The sequence below is a fragment of the Peromyscus californicus genome, unplaced genomic scaffold, assembly GCF_007827085.1.
Source record: "Peromyscus californicus insignis strain IS unplaced genomic scaffold, ASM782708v3 Scaffold_21__1_contigs__length_65335640, whole genome shotgun sequence".
Classification (NCBI taxonomy): Eukaryota; Metazoa; Chordata; class Mammalia; order Rodentia; family Cricetidae; genus Peromyscus; species Peromyscus californicus.
In genome coordinates, this window is record NW_026294514.1 from 27304766 (window position 1) to 27330760 (window position 25995).

The 25995-nt window shown below is 44.3% G+C and overlaps 1 protein-coding gene across 2 annotated transcripts in view; it reads left to right on the plus strand.

Annotated features, from left to right (window-relative positions):
- Positions 1 to 24644, plus strand: part of Arpc2 (actin related protein 2/3 complex subunit 2) — a 34114-nt gene extending 9470 nt beyond the window's left edge. For both annotated transcript variants that reach the window (XM_052749840.1, XM_052749839.1), the window contains 9 exons: positions 1130 to 1164; positions 2756 to 2868; positions 7596 to 7641; positions 10345 to 10531; positions 11410 to 11503; positions 18916 to 19042; positions 20488 to 20588; positions 21136 to 21236; positions 24196 to 24644. In XM_052749840.1, coding sequence (XP_052605800.1) covers positions 1130 to 1164; positions 2756 to 2868; positions 7596 to 7641; positions 10345 to 10531; positions 11410 to 11503; positions 18916 to 19042; positions 20488 to 20588; positions 21136 to 21236; positions 24196 to 24220 — 829 coding nt within the window. In that variant the 3' untranslated portion in view covers positions 24221 to 24644. The remainder of the gene's footprint in view (positions 1 to 1129; positions 1165 to 2755; positions 2869 to 7595; positions 7642 to 10344; positions 10532 to 11409; positions 11504 to 18915; positions 19043 to 20487; positions 20589 to 21135; positions 21237 to 24195) is intronic.
- Positions 24645 to 25995: the final 1351 nt, after the last annotated feature.

The following is a 25995-nucleotide window of genomic DNA, read 5'->3' on the forward strand; positions in this document are numbered from 1 at the left end:
GAATCATTTGAATTAACTCTTAGCAAGCTGTTAAGACAGTAGAGTTTTCTGCCATTGGTATTGAAGAGAAGAATGTAATACAACTTTCTCAGGGGTTTAATTTAATTGACTAAAACTTGGAGTAGCTGTTGCATACCAGAAGAAGGTCTTCTAGGCCTGTTTTCTTGTTTGTCTCTAGTAGTTCTGCAATATCGGTGAGATCATTTGTATTCTCCCATTTTATGAATGAGATGAGAAAAAGGATGTAGGAATTCTTATTTCAGAGCATAAGCCTAGAGAAAAAGATAAAATTGGAAAATGGGTGCTTTGGCTCTACTTGGTTTTTTTTTTCCAAGTGTTATTTTGTGCCATACTTATCAGTATGTAAGACCTCTGATCCTCTTGTAATCACCTCCCAAGTGATAAAGTATCATCTAGCCCCATCTAGATGATAGAACCAGAGCAAGCTTGATGGAGTGTGGCAGGTATTTTGATGATGTGAGAAAAAAGGAAAGATGCATAGAAAGGATTACAAATGATCTTTGGGATGGAATAGCACTTACTGTTGGTCGATGGCTTCAGATCATCCTTTCACCTTAAACAGAGTAGAACCATTCGACGTGGTCATACTTAGCCACTTTTCTGTCTAGTATTTTACTTCCGTAGGCACTGTCCTGTGGGAGAGGTCTTAACCAGAATGAGCACCAGCTATGGCAAGCGATTGAACAGCAGTTGGAAACAAGCTGTAGGTGTCCTCTGTCTAATCCTCCACCTTAAGGAAGTCTAAAGGTTCAGGCCCATGAGAGAATGAATGTGTACTCTCTTCATCTGTAAGCCTTGCGTTTATATAGAATGCTTCAGTTTTAAATAAAAACCAGGAGCCTTTCCAATTCCCCCTAAAAGAAAGCAACAGTATGATTATTTCCCCCATTTACATATGATCTGTTTCTTAATGTATATGTGTGGATGTGCCTGTCCAGCTTGTGTATGGAGGCCAGAAGACAGCATGAGTCAGCTGTCAGCTCTCTCCCTTCACCCTAGGGATCCAACTCGGGTCTCAGGTCCTCAGGCCTAGCTGGCAAGTGTCCCCATCCACTAAGTCATTCTACCCTACAATTATCTTACTGAGGGCCTTTCTGTTGTTTTACAGAAACAAACCAGAAGCTGTAGAAGTAACATTTGCAGGTAAGTGTCCTATCTCATCTCTTTTACGAGAGGATGGAATAGAAAAGAAACCAGTTTTTGGTAGATTGGTGTTTTGCCTGCCTGGTTGTGTGTGCTCCATGTGTGTGTGTGTCCAATGCCCGAGGACCAGGAAAAGGCATCAACTCTCCTGGAACTAGAGTTGCAGAGTATTATGAGGTGCCATGTGGCTGCTGAGGATTGAACCTGGGTCCTCTGGAAGAACAGCCAGTTCTCCTAAACACTGAGCCAGCTTTCCATCCCTGAAAAGAAAAGTTTTGATTGTCAAGTTTTTTTGAGGCTTTCGAGGACTATTTCATGTGTTTATAACATTACTGAGTTTGGAGTTAGGTAAACTATGTAAAGCTACCTTACATATCTTAGTGGTTTGGGTTTTGTGTTATACAAAGAACCGTCTTTCTACTTTGGAAATCTCGTAGCCATCATATAAGTTTGCAAAGCATTTGGGAGAGGCAAGGTAGGAAGGTGCTAGAGCTTGTTTGTCAAGTCAGAGCAGTGGTGCTGCTTCCCATTCCCTGGTGGCCAAGCGTGGTGGCCCAGTCTGTAATCCCAGGAGACAGGGGCAGGTGGATTTCTGTCTGTTTGAGGCCAGGTTGGCTTACATAGAGAGTTCCAGGCTAGCCAGAGCTACAGAGTGAACCTTGTTTTAATAATAATAATAATTGGCTACTCATATGTGACCTCGGAGATTTGACAGCTAAGTACCGTCTAGAAAGGCAAGTGTTGGTCTAGACGACGTGAAAAGACTTGTAGCCTGAGGCGCTTGGTTCCCATCCGTGCCTCCTAGTCACCAGCATTGCCCAGTCCTCGTGGTTCTTGTGATTCCATGCAAGTTCTCTGCATTCTGGCCCTGGGTACCTAGCTTCAGCAGTGATAGAGATGAGCTCAGCTCATGTTGTAGTGCAGGAAGAGAGAACCTAAAAAGAGGAGAGGCCTAGAAATTAACAGAGACAAGATAATCATCTGTGCTGTCTTGATCTTGTTTAGATCCTAGTTCAAATATTTAAGATAAGAGTGGTCATAATTTTTTTCAAGACAATAGGTAATAGTTGAATAAGTTAACAGGTGTTTAATATTAAAGTAGAATTTTTTTTGTTTGAATTTGAGCATGACTGATTGTGGTTATGTTGATGTAAAATTATCTCCCAGAGATAAATCCTGAAGTATATATTGATCAAATGGTGTGTATGGATTTGCTTTGTAGTGAATCGGGGTAGGAGCTAGTACTTTCTGAAAGAAGTGCCTTGTGCTGATCAGCATTAATGCTGCATAGGTGGATGAGTTTGTTTATAGCTCTTTCTCTTGAAAATGTGTCACAATGAAAGTTGTCTTAAGGTTATTTTAGCACAAAGTGTGGTTACGGTAAAAATAGCTTTGTAATTTTAAGTAAGACCAAAGAGGGCCACTGAGCAATTAATTCCATAGCAGTTTTTCTGTTAGCTTCCCAGCGAAATCAAAGTGAACATCATTTACTTGCACGCTCTTGTCACAGGTCTCTTGGCCAGCCCTGTAGTAGGTGCTGGGAGATTACTCCCATCTCCAGAGTAAGCAGTCTTTCTTGCTTTATTCACAGATTTTGATGGCGTCCTTTATCATATTTCAAATCCTAATGGAGACAAAACAAAAGTGATGGTCAGTATTTCTTTGAAATTCTACAAGGAGCTTCAGGCACATGGTGCTGATGAGGTAAGTCCCTCATTGGTTTCCTTGGGGCTCTTAATTTTTCTTCACTTTCTGTTGGCCCCTTGCCACCCAGAGAGTGGGCTGAACCACTTTTCCAGATGAGGCTACTTTACACAGCTAGCCCAGGGCTCCATTTCCCACAGTGATGTGAGAAAAATGTGTTCCAGATAAGAGTTTGGCTCTTGGTTTGTTTGCTTTTATCCTGGAGAAATAATGATATTCCCCAAGCAAATTTTTTTTTTCTTTTTTCTGGAGCTGAGGACCGAACCCAGGGCCTTGCGCTTGCTAGGCAAGCGCTCTACCACTGAGCTAAATCCCCACCCCCCACCCCACCCCCAGCAAATATTAAAAGCTTTTTTTTTTTTTTTTTTTTTTTTTTTTTAAGGTCTCATGTAGTCCAGGCTGGCCTTAAACTTCCTACATGTTTGAGGAAGACCTCAAATTCCTGCTCCTTCTGCCTCTACCTTCCAAGTGCTAGGATTGCAGATGTGTACCACCACACCCAACTCAGGATTTATTCTTTTCAGATTATTTGGGCTATCCAGATTTTTAAAAATAATGGAAACAGAACAGCTAGTCCTCCAGAAATAACAGAGAATATTTTCTTCACTAGTACAAAAATAGTTAGGGTAACCATTAATAAGACAGGTTCTGTTCCATATTTAGAATCTTATTGAGGCAGGCATGTAATTTGTAGCTTATTAAACTTCATCATCTGGGTTTTTATGTTGAAGGTTGAGGCATAAGTAATTGCTTTATAATTTTTTTGTTGTTAATATTCTTTAGCGCTAACCTTTCCAACCATCTCTTCCTTATAACTACCTTGGGGGAAGTAAAAAGGGCTGTCTAGGCCTTGTGCCTTGTGCCCTGGCTTTGGGTAGCTAGAGTAGGAGGTTTGGTTCCTGTTGAACTGCAGTTGCTCTGGGGAGAGCCATTTATGGAAGAAAGAAAATGCTGTTACACCAGTGTGTGCACATTGTGGTTGGGTCTCAAAGCAGGAAGTATGACTCAGTTCCTGAATCAGTTTTCAAATATCTTAGTTTTAACAAACTAGGCTCTCCCTTATCTGCTACTTGAAGATAAAACCATTTCTGTCTCTTTCTGTAAAGTGGTGGCTTTTGAACAACATCAGATTTCTGTAATGAAAGCTGTTTATCAAGGAATCTGATCCCAAACTTTATAATTTTTTACTAAAATCAGACTTAGTAAACAGAATACTAAGAACTGTAGGGAGTTGAGTCTTTTATCGTTCAGATGCTTTTGATTTGCTCAAGGAAGAGAAGAAACTCAGGGAATGTGAAGTAATTTCATCATGGGAAGGAGAGGAGCTGGTCTGCAGCTCACAGCCAGACCAGGCTTGGGTTTCTTAGACTCTTTCCATCCTGTCCTTGGCCTGCTGGTGAGCTCCGGCTCGCACTGCAGTTTTCATAGCTGCCACACAAGTAGGTAGAGAAAGTAACACTCCCAGTATGGGAGTGGAGTACGCAGTAAGTGACTCCCTGGATGGGTTAAACAGTGACCTGCCTGGGATAACCATGGGAAGCTTGTTGTTTCACAAGCCTTTTAAAGGCAGACGGCTCTGGTGCTCAGGTAGGCAGATCTAATAGTTAATTATAAGTAGACAGGTCACCTCCACTCTTCTCTCGATGGTCGAAAAAGAGGCACAAAGTTAAAAGTGAATCATGATTGAAGTGTAAGTGAACAGTGTGGTGCAGTGGCACACAACTGTGATCCCAGCGATGGGGAGGTGGAGGCAGGAGGATCATGAGTTCAAGGCCAGTGTGGATTACACAGTGAACTTGGTCTCAAAAAAAAAAGAAAGAGCCAACCCAAGAAACAGATGCCAGTGGAATAGCAGAAAAATGTTCAAAGGTTATGCTAGGAACAGAGAAGGGCCTTCAAGATGGCGCAGTGGGTAAAAGCAGTTGACGTGCAGACCTGATGGCCTGAGGTCAGTCCCTGGAACCGTGGTGGAAGAGAAAACTTGACTTCTAAAAGTTGTCTTCTGACCTCCACACTTGGCACAGCACTTTTTAAAAAGAAAGAGCGCTGGGTGGCAGTAGCACATGCCTTTAATCCCAGCACTGGGGAGGCAGAGCCAGGCGGATCTCTGTGAGTTCGAGGCCAGCCTGATCTACAGAGCGAGATCCAGGACAGGAACCAAAACTAAACAGAGAAACCCTGTCTCAAAAAACAAAAAACAAAAAAAAAGAAAGAGCAAAGGAATTAAAAGTACTATAAATATGACTCTGAGTACTTCATAGGTTTCAGAATATTCACTTGGTAAAACTAGAGTTAAACCATATTGAAGGGCTTTGGTTTCCCCCATGTCTGATACCCCCTTTCTTCAAGTACCAATGATTTAGGGTCCTCTGGTTTAGGAGCATGCCAATATTCCTTTTTTTTCCTTTACCCCAGACTCTTAGGAGAAGTGGTACATGGAGCACCTGAAGGTCAAAACTCCATGTGCCATCAACTCCTCTGTGACCTTGAAACCTTCCCTGAAGTTCCTCTTCTGGAAAAGCTCACTCTGCCATGTGATCACCACTGAGGAACTGTACCAGACTATTTCTTGCTTTTCTCTTTCTATAAACAAGTGTGATCATGAATTCACACTTTGGGGTTCACACTGTTAACAAATTCTGTAGATGAGATTTCTGAAGTGATCAAGTATAGAAATATTAGGAAATTATTGAGTGAACTATTTCCATGACTTTACTTAAGACATTTCTTTTTTTTTTTTTTTTTTTCCTTGACTTAAGACATTTCTAAAGAATATTTGAGGGGCTGCCCCTAGAGGGTATAGTTCCACGGGGAAGTGTTTACTGAGCATGGACAAGCCCTAGGTTTGGTCTCTGGCATCACCAAGAAAAGGAATGGGTTGGGAGTGAAGGGCCTTTGATGGTTTTTTGTTTTTTAGGGTTTTCAGATGGAACATAAACATGGTTTATTGTTAGTTTTTGTTTATTTTAATGCTATCTAGAAAGTTCATTAACTATAAAATGAAAAAGAACATTTATACACATTTGGACAGTCACTGAATGTATATATAGGGTTGTTTTGACTCTGAATACAGCAGTAAGCCTGACAGGTTCTGCCATTATGGAGCTGGACCCTGGTACCTAACTACTAAAACTCTATTTTTCTATTCTTTTTTAAAATTAAGTTGTCTTGTATGTATGTATGAGTATTTTGTCTGCATATATATCTTGTGTACCACATGCTAGGAGAGAGCATTAAGATCCCCTGGAATTGGAGGTACAGAAGGTTGTGAGCTGCCATGTGGGTGCTGGGAATTGAACTGGGGTCCTGGAAGAACAACCAGTGTGCTTAACCACTGGGCCGTCTCTCCGATGGCATGTGTAACTCTTAGCCAACAAGACAAAAGTTTGTTTTGCCTTTGTAATTTGATAACAGCGTAGCTGATACTTTGTGATACTGTAGACTATTAAAGGGTTATTTGTGGTAAGCATTAGAACTTGACTGGATGCCTATAGACCGAACCTGTATCTTCCTGGACACATACCTGGAATCCCCAAACTTGGGAGGTGGAGACAGGAAGACCATCCTCAATTACATAATCAATTACAAACCAGCCTGGTCTGCATGATCCTTATCTCCATAAAAAGGGAAGCCGTTTCTTTCTACACTGCTGGGGTTTGAGTGTATTTGTTACCATCTGTGGTGCCCCTTTCTAAGTTTTTAGTGAGGGTTAGTGAATGAGTCTGGTCTAGGATTTTGTGTTTGGGGGGTTTACTTCTGTTTTATTTTTAGAGGTTTGAGACTTTTTACTTTTGGTTTTGAAACAGTCTCCTGTGTAGCCCAGGCTGATCTCAAACTGGAGATCCTTCTGCTCCAGCCTCCTGAGTGTTGAGATTACAAGCATGGACAACCTGACCCAGCCCCATGTCTATGTCCAACTGTTGAACATATAAAGTCTGCTAAGCCCTGAAAAGCTTCTCAGATTGCTCATGATTTTACTACATACTTCGTTTCTGTCTCCAGATATATTCCTTTCCACTACTTAATGTGTTCCTTACACACTTAAGTGAGCTTGGTTCCTTCCTAAGTAGGATGTCAGTTGAGGGAGAGTTCACCAGGTAGAGAAAAATGAGGGGGAGTGTAAAGGGGCTTTTGTTGGTGCTCTACTTCCAAAAGCTGGAATATAGTCAGCAGAGTAAGGTGTTGGGTGGGGAAATCCAGTTCGCTAGGACACCGTTGTGTGGGCACACTGGTATTACTAGCCGACTGAGATTCTATTATCCATTGTCCTTTGCATTAAAGCCAGCTACAAGCTAAGTCATTTTAAAGCATAAAAGATTAACACACTGACAGAAGTCAGTGCCCAGAAATTGGTTTTTATCTCTTCATTCACCTAGGTTAGATTTTCAGCCTTTGCTTAGTTGATAATTGATGTAATCTCTTGTCATACCTGCCTCTTTCTACTCTCAAAGAGGAAAGACTTGAGTGCAGTGTAGAATCTGAAAAGTGTAAAAATGGGAGTGGTCAGGTTCCAGAGACAACCCTGAACTAACCTTGGGATTGTAATCCAATTCTATGAGAGATCAGCTTTGTCACTCAGTGAATTCACTTCCCCTCTAGTTTGCCACCCACCAAATGAAAATTAAGCATATTGGATTAAGAAGAGTTTATCACAAGTACTGTGTGTTTCAGAAATAATGAAATTACCGTGGACTTTGGATTAACTCTTTTTTTTTCTTCCTCTCCAGTTATTAAAGAGAGTATACGGGAGTTTCTTGGTAAACCCAGAACCAGGTACGTAGAGTGCTAGCAGCTGTGGAGTGACAGCAACGTGCCATGTCCTGTTTGTACCAGGCCTTTTTAAGCTACATTTTCACTCTGTAAACTACGTCTGCGGGAGCCCAGTTCTTGAGTCAGCTCCCTCTATAGCCGTTAATCAGTGAGATACAGAATGGCTTAAGAATTGGTAGGCATGTTATTATTAACACCCCAAATGATTCTTCTAACAGAGGAGCCTCCTTTGTCTGGGCAAGTGCCCTTTGAGCAAAGTCATAAAATGCTCTTGGGGGACTGGAGAGATAGCTCAGCTTGTAAAGCAGTTGTCTCAAAAGTATGAGGGCCTAAGTTTGAACACCAGTACCTAATTAAAAAATAATGTACAGTTGCAATCCCAGTCCTGGGAAGATCACAGGTGATCAGTCTAGTCTAATTGGTGAGTCCTAGATCTCAATGAGAGATCCCTTTTCAAAATACAGGATGGTTAAGAGCACTGGTTGCTCTTCTAGGGGACCCAGGTTCAACTCCCAGCACCAACATGGCAATTCACTAGCACTTATAACTTTGTAGCAGTGATTAGCCGGTCAGTGGTGGCGCACCTTTAATCCCAGCACTTGGAAGACAGAGGCAGGCAGATCTCTATGAGTTCAAGGCCAGCCTGGTCAACAGATCGAGATGCAGGACAGGCACCAAAACTACACAAAGAAACCCTGTCTTGAAAAACCAAAAAAAAGTGATTACTTTTTATATTTTTGTTTTAAAAACATAAAAAAATAAGATGAACACTCCTGAGGAAACACCCCAGATTGCACCCGAGTTTCCATTCATACACATACATACACAGACAAATAAATGGACAAACATTGGTTCCCACTCAACAACCTTGGTAACACTAGTGTAAATAACCATGTAAAAGTAGCATCTTGCCGGGCGGTGGTGGCGCACGCCTTTAATCCCAGCACTCGGGAGGCAGAGGCAGGCGGATCTCTGTGAGTTCGAGGCCAGCCTGGTCTACAGAGCGAGATCCAGGAAAAGGCGCAAAGCTACACAGAGAAACCCTGTCTCAAAAAAACCAAAAAAAAAAAAGTAGCATCTTATGTTTATCAGCTTATTTAGGCAGTTTTGGAAAGTGTATCCAGCCACATAAGATTGATTGTTTTTGTTTTTAATTTTTGGAAAGTATTATTGTGTATGTATATGGGTAGTGTGCACCATACGATGCTTATGGAAGCCAGAGGACAGCTTATTGTCAGTGCTCTCCTTTCACCTGTACAGAGGTTCTGGGATGAACTGAAGCCATCACAGGGTTTAGAGCAAACACTTTCCCTTCAGCTGTCTCCCTGGCCCTTGATTATTACTTTGCATCCTTGGTATGTTCTGCTCCTATCTGAAGTCTCAGTTGAGGTCAAACATCATCTACACTTCACTTTTTATGTAGACTCTGAGAAACAGCAAACTTCAACTCTTTGTTGTTTTTCAGATTTCCCAAAATTGAATAGTGATTGTTATTATTTTTAATATTAACATGACAAAAATGAAGATTTCAGTAGCCTATGCTCTCAAAGAGATAAATAGGGAAAATAGGGCCTAAGGAATAACTTTATAATAATAAATACTATAGAGGCTATAGATATTTGGGAATGGGAGATCCATATGGTTCTGGTAACATATTCCCATTAGTTACTGTTTTTTAAATGATCCCCAGTAATTTAAAGGTATTCTTGAAAAAACATGTATAGACTTTGGAGAACTGTTAATGACTTGATTAGCCCTTTTCCTGACATTCATAGAAGGAGGCAGGGTAGCTTAGTGGTCAGTAGACATGATTCTCAGTCCCTGTTCTGCCCTACTTATTGATGACCTTGTCCATAAATTCTGTGGCTGTTTGAGAGATAGTTTTGTTATTTGCCCAGGCTGTCCTGGAAGTCAAGACACCCAGCTCCGTCTCTTGAGTGCTGGCATTGTAGGCCTGCATCACCATGCCTAACTTAAATACTGTACTTCTTGAATCTCTCCCTTCTATACTACATCTTCCACCACCATCCCAGACCTCCGAAAGATGAGGGCATTGTAGAGACTGGACAGTTTTCCAAGGTCACACAGTAAGGCCAGAATTTAGACCCACTTCTGATGGAGAGCACTGTATCTGTGTGTCCTGCTGTCGTCAACAAGGCGCTGCTTCTCTGAACCGCTTTTCCATTCTAAACAAAGATATGTTGTTATCCGTTATCTGTCCTGACATCTTCAAAGAAGTAAAATTCTGAAAACCCTGGAAATACATAGTCATTCAGATAGACACTGTTGGGGAAGTGTGTGTGTGAGAAGCAGATTTCTACCTTGCCCTCTCTCACAAAGGGTTTGCAGTGGTGTAAGGGGGTCAGATTTTATTCCCAGAAAGCTTCCACTTGCTGACCATGTATTAACCATTGGAGAAAATATGTGACTTGTACAGCTTGGGTCATATAGTCAGTCCCCCTTCACAACTGTCTCTAGGACCCTAAAGTTCCAGATTATTACTTCTTCCCTTCACATATTTATAACTGTTCATCTTTGATACTCCTTGGGATTTGTTAACTAGCTATAAATATTTACATAATGTGGTATGGAGTAGATAGAGATGGGAAAGTGCCTCTACACTGTTTGCTTGGGAGATACAGGTTTGATTTGGCTTTTGTTGGTTGGTTTTTCATATAACTTATGGGTGGTTTTTCCTCCCACCAGGATACAATGTTTCTTTGCTATATGACCTTGAAAATCTGCCTGCATCCAAGGATTCTATTGTGCATCAGGCTGGCATGTTGAAGCGAAATTGCTTTGCCTCTGTCTTTGAGAAATACTTTCAGTTCCAAGAAGAGGGCAAAGAGGGAGAGAACAGAGCGGTTATCCATTACCGGGACGATGAGACCATGTAAGTGTGGACTTCAACTCTGGCCTGAGGGTGGCCTCCATATGACACTGACTGAGAACAGTGTCAGCCAGATGAAAAGAAATCCTGTACTGTGCTTTAAGGCACTGCTTCTAGAAGTTTTTTGTGTTTTTATGTTTTAGGCTTACTTATTATGTGTGTTGGTATTTTATGGTTGTGAGCTGCTTTATAGGATGAGAATTGAACCCATGTCCTCTGGGAGAGCAGCCAGTGCCCTTAACCAGTGAGCCATCTCTGCCAAGGCACTAACTTTTTGAGTTCTTTCAAAGGAGTTTCCCATGGGCTCAGGAGATACTCAACCCTTCACAGTACTTACTACTTTTCAGAGGATTTGGGTTCAGTTCTCAGTCCACATGACAACTCATAATCGTCTGTGACTCCAATCCAGGGCATCTGACTGCCTCACTGGGTACCAGGCACAGATGCACAGGTACGCATACAGACAAAACACCTGTACATATTGAATAAATACATGGAAAACTTTAAAGATGGCCACATAATCAGGCACCAGAGGCTGAGCATTGATGCTGTTGTTGCAACTCTAAGTTATCTGTGTACTGTGTATGGATCCTATCATATATAGAGAAACTTTACAGATGACATTCTAAGAGTCACTGACTTAAAACACCATGTTGTGCCTTATAGACAAGATAAACAGTCTAATTTTGTTAATTCCACTTCCTTCTTGGGAATGCATTTACTGCCCTGACTTTTGACTGCAGGTACTAGTCTCCGGCACACCTTTGTTTTACTGAGTTGGAGACTTTGGACTTTACCCTTCCACTTCACTTGCAGATAAAGTTAGTGACAGAATCTTCTGATGCTGTACTTACTTACATTCCTGAGTTTGTTTCCCTCAGGTATGTTGAATCTAAAAAAGACAGAGTCACAGTAGTCTTCAGCACGGTGTTTAAGGATGACGACGATGTGGTCATCGGAAAGGTCTTCATGCAGGTATGGAGCAAAAATCTTCAGGGGACATTGTGCTGTAGATAGATTAATCTTTACACACTGTGTCCATAGCCACCATATGGGGTAGGGTTGTATGTAGCTCAGTGGTAGAGCATCTGCCTACTATGTGCAAGGTCCCTGGTTCAATCCCAGTACCTGGGAAGATGGTAACAGAACATCCATGTATACCATAGCCTAGGAAAGACAAAGTTCTGTTAACATTGGAACTTGAAGATGTAATGACCAACCCTGTCTTGATTTGCTTCTTTGTTGCCACGATAAAACACTGTGGCCAAAAGCTTCTTGGAGAGGAAAGGGTTTGTTTCACCTTAGACTTCCAGATCACAGTTCATCACTGAAGGAAGTCCAGGAGCTCAAGAACCTGAAAGCAGGAACTAAAGCAGAAACCCTGGAGGAGTGCTCGTTACTGTCTTGTTCTCTGTGGCTTGCTCAGCCTGCTTCCTTATCTAACCCAGGACCACCTGCCCAGGGGTGGCACCGTGCACAGTGAGCTGGGTGCTCACATCAATCATTAATCAGAAAAATGCCCCACAGACATGCCTCTACGACAGTCTAATGGAGGCAGTTCCCCAGCTGAGGTTCCCTCTTCGCAGATGTGTCTAGGTTTGTATCAAGTGGACAGAAACTAACCAGCATGGCCCTACCAAACTTCTGTGAATGTTCTAGTTCTTCTGCATGGTTCTAGCCTTTTGTAGACAAGGCAAAGGGGAGAATTAATTTTGACTGAATATTAACTGTCCTTCCTTCCTGTGACAGAGTTCTTGATCTAAAGTGCGGTCTTATTTCCTTATCTCTTGTGCTTACTCAGTTTTATAGCAAGGCCTGCTCTTGGCTTGGTTTAGGCCCCGTGTCTTTTCAGAATGGTAAATAATGAAATCCAAAGTAAGAGATAACATACAGTAGGTGGAATTGTGGCCTGACGATAGGAGAGCCTTGCCACAGTTGGAATGAGTCACCATAGATTGCCTCCTGCTGGGAAGAGTAATGGGATTTAGAAGAACATTTTGTCATTGGGATTCTGGTGCAGTGGGACTCAGCATATTATAGACCCACTGTGGCTGTGTCATCTTGTCTGCTGGCCAATCACTGGCTCTCGGACATGAAAGCTTATTGATCAGGAGGTATTCAGGCTGCTGCCTTCTGAGGTGGGTCAGCATTCAAAATGTAATACAAAGTTTTAATACATTTTTCAGTTCCCTGGCAGAATGATGAGTGTTGTTTTGTTTTTTAAATTCTGAAGCAGCCAGGCTTGTGGCCCAGCCTCTAATCCAACCACTTAGAAGTGTGAGGCAGGAGGATTGCTGCAAGATGGCCTAGGCTACAGAGTAAGACCTTGCCTAAATTTTTTTTCTTTCAAAAAAAATTTTAAAGCAAAATCTTTTTTTTTTTTTAATAGACTTGAAAGAGAGCTGTGCTTACCAAAGTGAGGCTTTGTGTACAAGCCTTCTACCTAGCCAGGGAAAATTCCAGAATGCTATCCTTGTTGATGGCTTTGTGTTGGGACTGACTAATCAGAGGTTCTAGTTTGGGAGTCCTTTTGCCAAAAAGTGAAATGGTGACACTTTGGCGTTTGATAGTACTGGGCTTCATGAGCATGAGGAAAACAGGGTATGTATACATGACTCTTAAAAGTAAGCCCCAGACAGACAGCCCATAATATTTTTCTGCAGAATTAATGGGAATTAAATGCAGTAGTTAAGAAAATTGGACTAAATCTAGGCTAGCAAACTAATTTTAAAAGCTATGAAGTATAAATTTTGATTTGGCTGATTTGGGGATTTTGTGTGTGTAATTTTTTTTTTTTTAAGTCTTGTTGTACTTTGTTCCAGGAATATCCCAGCTTATTTTTATACTTTAGACAAATCTTACCTCCTAGAGTTTACTGCAGGTTTGCTCTGTAGGATTTTTTTGAGGCTCTTTTTTTGTGGAGGGGGTATGAATTTAGACAATTCAAAGTGCATGTGACAAGACACTTATCTAAATGGAAAGACAAACCTATCGTAGTGGTTTTTGTTTTTGTTTGTTTGTTGTTCTGCCAATGTTTCTAATTGATGAATATCCCGAGATGTGCAACCCAAGTGCTGTGTAGGACTCAAAGCCATCTTCTCTGATGCCTTCTCCAGATCAGAGGCTAGGATGATTTATTCTGTCTGAATAACCATAGAGACCAAAATAAATCACCTGAAATTTTTCCTATATGCAGGAAAAGTTAGTTAGTTTGGCTTTTCTTTTTTCCTTTTTCGTTTAGTTCCTATTTTGCCTGTTCTTAAAACATGCAGCCCAGGCTAGCCCAGAACTCAGTGTTTACTGGGCTGTCTTCACACTTGGAGCAGTTCCTTTCCCCTGCTTCCTATGTGCTAGAATTATAGGGCCAGCTACCACAGCTAGCACATGCTTATGTTAAAGTACACACCATGGGGCTGGAGAGATGGCTCAGTGGTTAAGAGCACTGACTGCTCTTCCAGAGGACCAGGGTTCAATTACAGCATCCACATGGCATCTCACAACTGTCTGTAACTCCAGTTCCAGGGGACCTGACACCCATGGCAAAACACCAATGCACATGAAATAAAACTAGACAAATGAAAAAAACTACAATAAAAAGAATGTTCTAGCACAATACACACAGAACTCAAAAAAAAAAAAAGAGAGAGAGAGAGAAAGAAAAGGTATACACCATGTTGTAGTGGGTCCTGTAAGAAAAGCCTGGACCACTTCACTTAAGGCATTGGCATGTCATTTTTACACGTGGGCCACGCTGATCTTCCCTGTATAGTCCAGTGTTTGTGTGTGCACACTCAGGTAGCACTTCTGTTTTTTTACTGCCTCACTCTGCAGCCTAGGCTGGCACCTACTTGTGATCCTCCTGTCTTACTCTCCTGAGTTCTGGATGCCCAGCTTGATTTACACCCTGATTTAAGATGCTACCTTTATCATACGCAGTTTATCCCTGGGATAAACTGTACTTTGTTGGAAGAAAAAAACAGTGCCATGGGCTTAGCAGGTGAAGGTCACTTGCCACCAAGCCCAGTGGCCTGATTTGAGTTCCACATCCAGGTCCTACCTAGTGGAAGGAAAGAAGTAAAGATGTCCTCTGACCTCCACACACGTGCAGTGGTACAGATGGCCACATACACACAGAGTATATGAAATTCATAAATGCTTGTTTATTTTTATTTATTTATTTTTGTTCTTTGAGACAGGGTTTCTCTGTGTCGTTTTGGTGCCTGTCCTGGATCTTGCTGTATAGACCAGGCTGGCCTTGAACTCAAAGAGATCCACCTGGCTCTGCCTCCCGAATGTTGGGATTAAAGGTGTGCACCACTGCAGCCTGGCTTAAATTAAAAAAAAAAAAAGAAAGAAAGAAAGAAAGAAATAGACGGACTGGAGAGATGGCTCGGAGGTTAAGAGCACTGCTTGCTCTTCCAGTGGTCCTGAGTTCAGTTCCCAGCAACCACATGGAGGCTCACAACCATCTGTAATGAGATCTGGCGCCCTCTTCTGGCCTGCAGGGATACATGCAGGCAGAATACTGTATACATAATAAGTAAATCTTAAAAAAAAGAAAGAAAGAAAGAAATAGTATCCTGGTGTTCAGCAGACATCCTACCAGAAAGAAGAAAAGCAGTCTGGTAGGTTTCTGTGTGACAGATAATAATGAAGACAAGGGGTCTGTTGGGAGGGGCTGGTTGCCGTTGCTATTTCAAGAGAGAGCAAGGAGAAGCAAAGACATCAAGTTGTCTAAAGGTTATTTCCTGCTATAGAAATAGTGTTGATCAAATCTCTCGGGGAATGGGGAGAAGGAGGAAGAGAAAGCAGCTTATGTAGCCAAGGATGATCTTGAATTCTTTGGTTTTTGTTTGGTTTTTTTATCTGTTTTGTTTTGTCCTTTGTGGAAGGCTTTTTTGAGACATGGTCTTACTGTATAGCCCTGGATGTCCTGGAACTCTATATGTAGACCAGGCTGGCCTCAAATTCAGAGAATCTGCCCACCCTGCCTCCTGAGTGCTGGAATTAAAGACTTGCACCACTACATCAGACTGATCATAAATTCTTTATCTTCTTTTTTTTTTTTTTTTTTTTTTTTTTTTTTTTTTTTTTTTTTTGGTTTTTCGAGACAGGGTTTCTCTCTGTGTAGCTTTGCGCCTCTCCTGGAACTCACTTGGTAGCCCAGGCTGGCCTCGAACTCACAGAGATCCGCCTGGCTCTGCCTCCCGAGTGCTGGGATTAAAGGCGTGCGCCACCACCGCCCGGCTTTCTGTATCTTCTTTCAAGTGCTGGCTTTATAGGCATGTACCAAGTCTCCAAGTATCTTTCCTTTAGGGAACAAGGTATGTTGGGAAGGGAGCTAACCTAATACATAGAAACCCTTTCTCTTCTCCATAACCATTTAACAGCCACGCAGAGCTAGCTCAGAAGCAGTGTATAAAACAAGCAGAATCCTACATGATCTGTATTTTGCTTAGGACATGATAATCAGTGTGTCTTAGTTAGGGTTTTATTGCTGTGAAGACACCATGACCACACATCTCAAAGGAAAACATTTAATTGGAGCTAGCTTACAGTTCAGAGGTTTAGTACATTATCATCATGATAGGAGGCATGGTGGCAGGCAGGTACACATGGTGTTGGAGAGGTTGCTGAGAGTTCTGTATCTGGCATCAGAAGAGAGAGTTGTGAGCCACTAGGCCTGGCTTGAGCTTCTGAAACTCCAAAGCCCACACCATGACACACTTCCTCCAACAAGGCCACACCTACTCTCAATAGTACCACTTCCTATGGGCCTTTGGGGGCCGTTTTCATTCAAGCCACCACACCGTGGGCTCTTCCTACTTGCAAATAGAAGCATAGTCCCTGTCCCTGCCCTCTCATTACAATGGTTCTGCACCAGCAGGTGCAGGGGTGTTTTCTTTGACTCAGCAGGACTGTGCTGACTTTGAAGGACAGGAGAACCTGAAGTACAGCAGGAGCTTTGGCCTAAGGAACTCAGCCTGGCAGGGAAGGAAGCCAGATGCCAAATGAATAGTGAAGTATCATAGAAGTGCTTGCAGAGAAGAGGCAGGGGCTCCCAGAGCAGCCAATTGTCCCGGCTGTCGGAGGCTGACTATAGAAGAGTGGTATGTGAGCAGCAAGAGCAGCCACACTTCAGATTACAGGGCTGTGTGACCATGCTCTTAGTGTCTTAACCCCGACACTGTCCTTAGCTTCATGCACCTGCCCTGTTTCAGAAGACCCAACCGGTCCACCCAGTGGATTTGAGTCTTTTTAAGGGAGGGATTTCTAGGGAGTGAATTCAGGACCTTTCATGTGTTGCTGTCATTGCTGGGAACTCTAGGAGAGGAATGTCATATTCACTCATCTATTTGTATAGGAATGCATATGGGCGGGCCTGGGGATTGAGCATAAGAGGAATGGACTGGGTTGGTTGGTTTGTTTGTTTTTCCTTCTACTTTGGTCCTTTTTAAAATAGTTTGGTAAGCACTGTGCTTTTGTTAAGGATCATGAGCTCTTTTATTTTGGGGGGATTATTTGGTTTGGGTTTTTTAGTGGGGGGTGTGTGTGTGGTTTTTTCAAGACAGGGTTTCTCTGTGTAGTTTTGAAGCCTGTCCTGGAACTTGCTGTGTAGACCAGGCTGGCCTCGAACTCACAGAGATCCGACTGGCTCTGCCTCCTGAGTGCTGGGATTGAAGGTGTGCGCCACCAACACCGCCTGGTTTGATATTTTGATGCAGACTCTTCTGTAGGCTGGGGCTAGCCATGAACTGCCGGGGAACAACCCTGAACTCTTGATCCTTTGCTTCCACCTTCCAAGTTCTGAGATTATGAGCATGTGCCATAATGGCTTACTAGCGTTTTGTTAGGGTTTGTTTTTGCGGGGGCAGGAGGGGTTGGGAGAAGGTCTTTCTATGTAAACCATGCTAGACTTCACTTAATTCTCCTGCCTTTACTCTCTTAAGATAACTTAGCTTCTTTCAATCTGTCTCCTTTAGCCCCCGGGGCGGGGTTAAATTTGCTTTAGAATTTTGATTGATGAATTCTAAATAATAACAGGTAAAGATCTCGTAGTTAAACAGTACAATCAAAGGCCCAGCACCCAGTAAAAGCATGGCATTCATGAAACTGGAAGTAAAAGATCAGGTGTGGGTGTGCTGAGGTCGTAGAGGCCGACGATCAGGAGTTCAACTCATCAGCTGGAGAGAGCGCTCAGCCAAAAGTCCTTCTCGTCTTTAGTGAGTTTCAAAGCAGCCTAGCTCCATGAAGCCCCTTCTCATGTGGGGGTAAGGGGGCCATGGGGTAGGGGAGAAGGCAAGGAAGAAACTGCAAAGCCCTGGGAAGCAAGGGAGCCAGGGGAAATTGTTCAGTTTATAAAGAGTTTTCCCTGTGTGTATAGAATTTAAAACTCCAGGGGGGCTGCAGAGATGGCTCAGAGGTTAAGAACCCTGACTGCTCTTCCAGAGGACCTGGGTTCAATTTCCAGCAAACACATGGTGGTTCACAACCATTTATTTTTTTATTTTTTATTTTTTTTTTTTTTTGGTTTTTCGAGACAGGGTTTCTCTGTGTAGCTTTGTGCCTCTCCTGGAACTCACGTGGTAGCCCAGGCTGGCCTCAAACTCACAGAGATCCGCCTGGCTCTGCCTCCCGAGTGCTGGGATTAAAGGCGTGTGCCACCACCGCCCGGCCACAATCATTTATAATAGGATATGATGCCCTCTTCTGGCATGCAGGCGTACATGCAGAGCACTCATACATAAAATACAAATAAATAAAAATTTTAAACTCTAGCTAAAGCCTGGTACTAGTCACCATGAAACTTCAAAGATTTCTTTAAAAATATTTTTTCCACATTATATAGAAGTAGTAAGCAGCAGTGCTTACCTGAAGTTCCGTGTTGTTTTCTGGAGCAGTCTGCCCACTCTGCCCTGACTGGCCTGGAACTCAAGTTGATCCTCTTGCCATGTTAGGCCAAATGAAGCGAAAGGGGAAAGGGCTTGTACTGCGACACTTTATCACAGGCTGAAGATGTGGTCTGTTCGGTGCTCTGTAGTCTCCCTGTTGAGTCTGGAGGGCAGTGGAAGCAGCTGGCACTTGTAGGTGGGGTGGGTTTTTTATTGTTGGTTTGGTTTGGTTTGGTTTTTCAAGACAGGGTTTTTCTGTAACAGCTCTGCCTGAACTCACTTTGTAGACCAGGCTAGCCTCAAACTCACAGAAATCTGCCTGCCTCTGCCTCCTGATTGCTGGAATTAAAGGCGAGTGCCAGCCGGACATGTAGTTGAGGTTTGACAGTTCCATTTTTAGTTATCTGCTGGTCCAAAGGACTGTGAAGGTCTGAGCACATAGTATGGATAAAGTGCCGCTCAACTCATGAATTTTTTCTTGCTATATCTCCACAGGAGTTCAAAGAAGGACGAAGAGCCAGCCACACAGCCCCCCAGGTCCTTTTTAGCCACAGGGAACCTCCTCTAGAGCTGAAAGACACAGATGCTGCCGTGGGTGACAACATTGGCTACATCACCTTCGGTGAGGCTGGAGAGGTAGTTCAGTGGTAGAATGCTTGCCTAGACACACACGGCCCTGAGTTCAGTCCTCAGCACTGCAGAGACCAACCCAAAGCCTTCCATCAGCAAGTGGAGCTGCCTTCCTTCACACGGCAGCATGCCCAAATCCATCCGGACAGCCTTAGCTAACTTTTTTAGTGGCAGAAGCAGGCCTACCGGCATGTTTGGGTTACCTCTTCTGTGCTGTGACAGGAGTGTCACAGGGCGCTGATCACAAAGCAGGCTGGGTGCTGTTTTGCTGCAGTGATCATTTCCTGGTTCTTTGTGGTTTTCTTAAGTGGTAAGGGAAACGGTAAGCTCTGGTGTCAGGAGTTAGGGACAGGCCATGTCAGCATTGCTTGGCAGCTGAGTAGAGGTCTCTGTCGTGGGGCAGTGTTGGGGTATCTGCTTTTAACACCTGAGCTCAGCCGGGATTCGCTGAGTCGTCTTTTCCACCGAAGATACATACCAAGCTTACTCATGCAGCCCTGTGAGCTGGCCGATCATGACAGCTGACAGCCCATTTCCTGCTGCAAGCTGCAGGACTGTCTCCTTAGGTTCACCTTTAACTACAGGTGTAGCTGTGTGTTGCTGGTGACGACATTTTTCTTCCATATGCTTCTTGCAGTTGAGGTGTGTCTTACAGTTGATAGTATGTCAGTTTCATTGACAGCATTTCTTTTTTTTTTTTTTTTTTTTTTTTTTTACCTCTTTAGAACTTTATTGGGAGAGGGGGGAGAGAGAGAGAGAGAGAGAGAGAGAGAGAGAGAGAGAGAGAGAGAGAAAGAGAAAGAGAGGACAGACGGAAGGAAGGAGCGGAAAGGAAAGAGAGGGACGCGCAGAGGGCTCGCCTGCTTTTTAGGCTGGGATGCCGTCACAGGCTGATGATGTAATTAAGGACCGAATTCTTACATCCCAGACTTTCGCTTATTGCATTTCTTTCTTTGTGGTTCATAAATCGTGGTAAACTTAGAATAGAATGCATTTCCTAGCCTGATGTTCACTTTTTTTTCCTTCAAGCCAGGGTAAACTGAGAGCCGGAGTTCTACCTTTCTTACCAGCCGTTCCTTTTCAGCACAGTTGGTAGAACTTGAGACTCTTGGTGTTAGTGAAACAAACATGGAGAGAACTGGAGCCCACAGGCAGATCTGCCCAGTGTGGCAGCCTAAACCTGTGGGTGGGAAGCAGCCTGCCCTGCCGCGCCTGTCTTAGGTTTGGTCCTCATGGTCAGGAGAGGAGTACTCTTTGGAACCTAGTTTTACTGACAGTCTCTGCTTCAGCACCAAGGACACGGGAAGCTAGAGTTCAGCGTGGAATGCGGGCACTCCTGGGTTTTGTGCCCTGAGCTTCATTATTTGCCCTCATTGTGTTGTCTGTGATGGCAGCACACACGCCACCAATAATGCCTTGTCTGTTTCCGTGCCTTAGTGCTCTTCCCTCGCCACACCAATGCCACTGCTCGAGACAACACCATCAACCTGATCCACACCTTCCGGGACTACCTGCACTACCACATTAAGTGCTCTAAGGTGAGGGGCACCAGCACCTCTACCAAGCTGTTGATTGACTCTCAGTAGACACTTCCACATGGGGCTGGAGGGAAGGAGAGAAAGGGGAGGGGGGGGGGCGCTCAGCAATTACGAGTGCTACTGTGCTTTCAGAGGACCCAGGTTCAGTTTCCAGTGCCCATGTCAGCTCACAACCATATGTATCAGGGGCCTGATGCACTCTTCTGGCCTCCATGGACACGTGCACATACATAATGTGCATAGAATCTATGTGGGCACAGGCACATGTATACTAAATTTAAAAAATCTGTAAAAAGTTCCAGAGGCCTTAAGAAGTCATCTCTTGGTGTAGCCAATGGTAGAGCCTAGCATGTTCCACGCACCAGTTTGAGAGAGATGATGCTCTCCCTTCCCCTCATCCTGCCTGTAGTAGAGGGGGAGTCTGTATCTCTGGTATTGCTGCCTATCCATCCCACCTCCCTTACGTACCCCCAGTGTATCCCAGTGAAAGCAGAGCTGTTTCTCTGGAATGTGATTCTGTTTCAGCTCCTCCTGTGTTTACTCTTAGGCCTATATTCATACACGAATGCGAGCAAAAACATCTGACTTCCTTAAGGTGCTCAACCGTGCACGCCCAGATGCCGAGAAAAAAGAAATGAAAACAATCACGTAAGTAGGAGGAACCACCTTCCCACCTCAGCTCTGGAGAAGTAGCAGGTCCTGGGGCCTGCACCCAGGTGACTGAAAAGGCCAGCAGAGCCAAGCCTAGAGCTACCAGAGTGAGAGTGAATGAAAAGGCCTTAGCTGCTGATGAGATCCAGTCTTTGTGAGCTACAAGAATGACAGTTAGGGAAAGGAAATAAATGGCCCTTTTTTAAAAACGAAGAATCTGTTCTCTATGGGCTTGAATTGTAAAAGGCGAGTCTCTTCCTTCCGTATTTATTCCTGGAGAGGTGGAGTCAATCACTTCAGGACGTTTAGTTATCTGAAAAGGCCTGGAGCCAGCACCTACCTGTTCTTTCTGTCTACTGTCCTGCTCTCTGCAGGAAAGGTGTGCAGGGCAAAGGCTGCCTTTGTCGGGGAGAAAGACGGCAGGCAGAGCAGTAAGCAGTGTGGCTCTGCTCAAAAGGCCAACGTGGTGTGAGACCGAGAGAGTTCATGCTAGTGTGGGTGGCAGTCAGAACACCTTCAGCTCCTTCTGCCGTGTGCAGCTGTACCAACCTCGACTCCATTGACGTTTGAAGGTTCAGCTGAGTACTGAGAAGTAGGTAGGGTTTTCAGTAACAGCACCATCAGGCATCTGTGTGCTTGGTGGGAAGTCTCTTCCGACTTTCTATGCTGCCACCTACAGCCTAAAGGGGGTGTTCCATCTGACCTGGAGAGAGAGGGAATCAGATGTCATCATGGTGTGGCAGCTGCGTGGCATGGCTAAAAAATGCAAAGCTGTAGACAAGGTGGGCAAGTAGGGTTATGCCCAGGGAGGCTCCAGGTGTCTACAACTTCTCCTTTCCTCCTTGTCTGTACAAAAGTGCTTTCCCCCAGCCGTCATTATACGTGTGACCTGGGGTAGAAAGGGGAGCTTGCTCTGGATGATGATGATTCAGAACCATACAGACCCAGCAGCCTGTGGCATGAACCTGTGGTCCCTACTGAGGCTGCTGGTTACTGAATTAGGAAAATAAGTTGAGCCCAGGAGTTTGAGGCTGGCCTGGGTAACATTAGCAAGATCTTATCTCCAAAAACAAGCAGGTAGGCTAGGAGGTAGCTCAGGTGATGCAGCGTCCCTGTGCAAGCATGAGGACTTGAGTTTGGGTCCCTGTCACCCGTTTGTAAATTAGGCATGGTGCCCCGTTCCTCTAACCCAGTACAGACAGGTCAGGGACAGGTGGATTGTGGGAGCTCTCTGGCCCGCCTCTCTAATCAGTCACTGAGTTCCTGGCTCAGTGAGAAACCCTGTTTCCAAAAATCAGATGAAGAGCCAGGCATGGTGGCACACACCTTTAATCCCAGGACTCTTGTGGAAGGCAGAGGTGTGGTCTCAGTGATTTCAAGGCCAGCCTGGTTTACATAGCAGGTTCCCAGCCATCCAGCTATGGAGTGGGACCTTGTCTCAAAAAACAACAACAGACGGAAAACCAATTGACCAGTTGAGGAAAACACCCAATGTCAACTTCTGGCCTTTACACACACACACACACACACACACACACACACACACACACACACACACAGCGCAAACAAAAACAAAATGAGGGGCTGGAGAGGTGGCTCAGTGGTTAAAGCACCTAGACCCGGGTTCAATTCCCAGCACCCACATGACAGCTTACAACTGTCTCTGGCTCCAAGATCTGACACCCTCACACAGACATTCATGTAGGCAAGACACCAATGTACATTAAAAAAAGAGGGAGAGAGACAGGTTAAAAGGGGGGATGGATGTCAAAATAGCCTTGGGACTGCTTGCATCACCTACCCTCACCCTAATAACTGTCCTGTCTTCATCTGTTCTGTGGCCAGCACGTGTTCCTGGTGCCTACTGCCAAATTGGACAGAAAGAGGCAGGAATTAATCCCGGCCCTGATGGGGGACCCGAGGAAAGATGAGTCCTTTGCAAGAATAAATTGAGTTGTTCAAAAACCTCCATCCTGCTAAGTGGACAGATTTAAAATAATGCGGTCCTGCTATAGGTGTGCTCCTGAACTAGAAGTTGTCTGTGGAGTCGGCATTCCACAGTACTCTGCTTGTCTTGTGGGGAAAGGGCCGTCAGATAGTTAGGTTTAGGATGGGCAGGAGACAGGGAGAGCTCTGTTTTTACTCTTGTGCCGTTTAGTTCTCAGTTCTTAATTCCAGGCCAGATATTCTAAGTCTTTGGGGTTCTAGTTACGGTTCCTCTGGGGATTTACTTTGTAGAAGAGGACATCACAGCTCAGAAACCCAGAACCAGCCAAGTGTTCTATGAGCCAGAGTGTATTTACAATGTGACAACAGAAATGTCCTTAACCTTTAACTGTTTTTTTTAGACAGCAGAATCTCACTATATATCCCTGGCTAGCTTGGAACTTACAGAGATCCACCAGCCTCTGCCTCCTGAGTACTGGAATTAAAAGCATAGGCTACCACACTTGGCTATTGTTTTTAAGTTCTTAAGATGGCTTCGAATTCCCTACCTCCTCCTGAAAGGTTAAGGAATTGTGATCTGAATGGGATCGCCTGGGTAGAAGGAGCCTCAGTGAGCGGAAATTCAGGTCCATATAAGCTGTCTGAAAACTAGAGAAAAGTGGGTGTGGTGGCATCCTCAGGAGGCCTCAGGCAGGCCTGTGTAATAGCTAGTTCCAGGCCACATAGTCAGACACTGCAAAAAAACAAATTGACAGACAATTTCCCCATCTGCTGGGAACATCCAATGCCCTTAAGGGCTTAGCATGTGTTGCTGAGTCAGAAGAAAGGTAGTGAAGCTGTTCTGTGAAAGCGGGGTCTTGACTGAGACCTGGGGCTCTGGCACCTTTGATTGAAGGCTCTCCTCCCTCACTGTCTGGTGTCCCTTGGGCGTTCCACCCCAGGTCTAGAGTGCAGGGTAGGAAGGAAAGGACATATGGAACAGGCCTTCACACCATCTCTGCTTTTGAAGGGGGAAGACATTTTCATCCCGCTAACGCTTGGGAACTGAGGAGGAAGCCCTGCTGACGGAAGGCTGGACCGCTTGCTACTGGATAATCGTAGCCCTTCATGTTGCACCTCTCCAGGTTCTTAGGGATTCTCCGTTTGGGTTCCGTTTTGTACGAGTTTGGCAAATAACCTGCAGAAACGAGCTGTGCTTGCAAGGACTTCATAGTTCCCAGAATTTAAACAAAGAAAAAAATTCCACTTGATCAACTTAATTCCCTCCTTTTATTTTTCCCTCCCTCACTCCCCTTCCTTTTCACCCTTTTCCAAGCTGTTTGCTTTGCAATATGTTACTGGTAATAAGTTGCAGATAATGCAATCTTAACTTGTTTTCTTCTAAGTATTTGAGTTCAGAACTCCTGTATCTAAAGAAATACGGTTGGGGTCATTAATAAAGAAAATCTTTCTATCTTACTTGAGGATTGACTGAGTTTCTGGACTAGGAGTCCAAAAGAGAAAAGGGTGGACCTGCACTGCCCTTGAACCAGCTAGCCCAGTAGTTGGGAGCCTCTCTTCTCTACAGGAAGGAAGGGCTGGTTGGCAAACTGTAAGTGGGGGTGGTGGGAGCTTGTTTGTTTGGGATTCATTTTATTGGTCTTTTTTTTTTTTTTTTCTCCCCCCCTCCCCATTGGTCTTCCTTTTTTGGCCTGGAACTCTCCAGCAATCTTCACTCCTCAGCTTCTGAGTTCTGGGAATCAGGGGTGAGCCGCCTTTGCTCTGCTGTTTGGTTGTTTGCTTGAACATGCTGCCTGCATTATAAAGCTTGGTAGCTGGCGCTGCCCAGCTGGGTAGCCAGGAAACCCCCTTAGAGCGATATGCAAATTAAGATGTTTTCTGGGGTGGGGGCATGGACTTCAGTTCCCTTGGTTCAATCACCAGCACCATATAAACTAGGTTTGTTGGCATACACCTTTAAATATTTTTATTTTATGTGCAGTGCATAAATATTTTGCAGATATGCACATTCACAACCGTGCTTGCGCACCAGGTAAGGAAAGGGGCATCATATCCTTTGGAATTGGAGTTACAGGTGGTTTTGAGCTGCTCTGCTGGTCCCAGAACTAATCCAACCTCTCTGCAGAAGCAACAAATGCTAGCCACTAAGCCTACCCCTTCATCTGCTATGGTATACACCTTTTTGTTTGTTTGTTTTTTGAGATTTTGAGACAAGGGTTTCTCTGAACAGCCTTGGCTGTCTTGGAACTCAGGCTGACCTTGAACTCACAGAGATCCACCTGTCTGCCTCCAGTGCTGGGATTAAAGGTGTGCGCCACCACCGCCCGGCTGGCATGTACCTTTTAATCTTAGCACTTGGAGGGTGAGGGCGGGAGGATCGGAAGTTCAGGGTTATGTGCAAACGCGTTTGAGGCCCATCTGGGCTACATGTGAGACACCCCCCCCCCAAAAAAAAAAGTGCTTTCTGTCTGGGCTATGTGTGTGCGTTTGTGTATATATTAGAGATGATTGGGATTTGGGTGGGGGTTCCTTGGTTTTGAAGTAGGGTCTCACTGTGTAGTCCAGCTGCTCCCACTCAGATCCACCTGCTTCTGCTTCTGAGTGAGCACTGGCATTAAAACTGTTTGTTCTTCAGTCACATAATAAAGGCATTTCCTGAAAGGTGGTTCTGCAGGACATTGATGGCTATTCCAGAGTGGAGCTCATACATACTGACCAGCCACACTCCCTCACACATTCCAACAGGTCGGTATACTCCACAAAGCTCACTGTAGGAGGTGCCTGCCACATAGATACCTAGGAACCTACC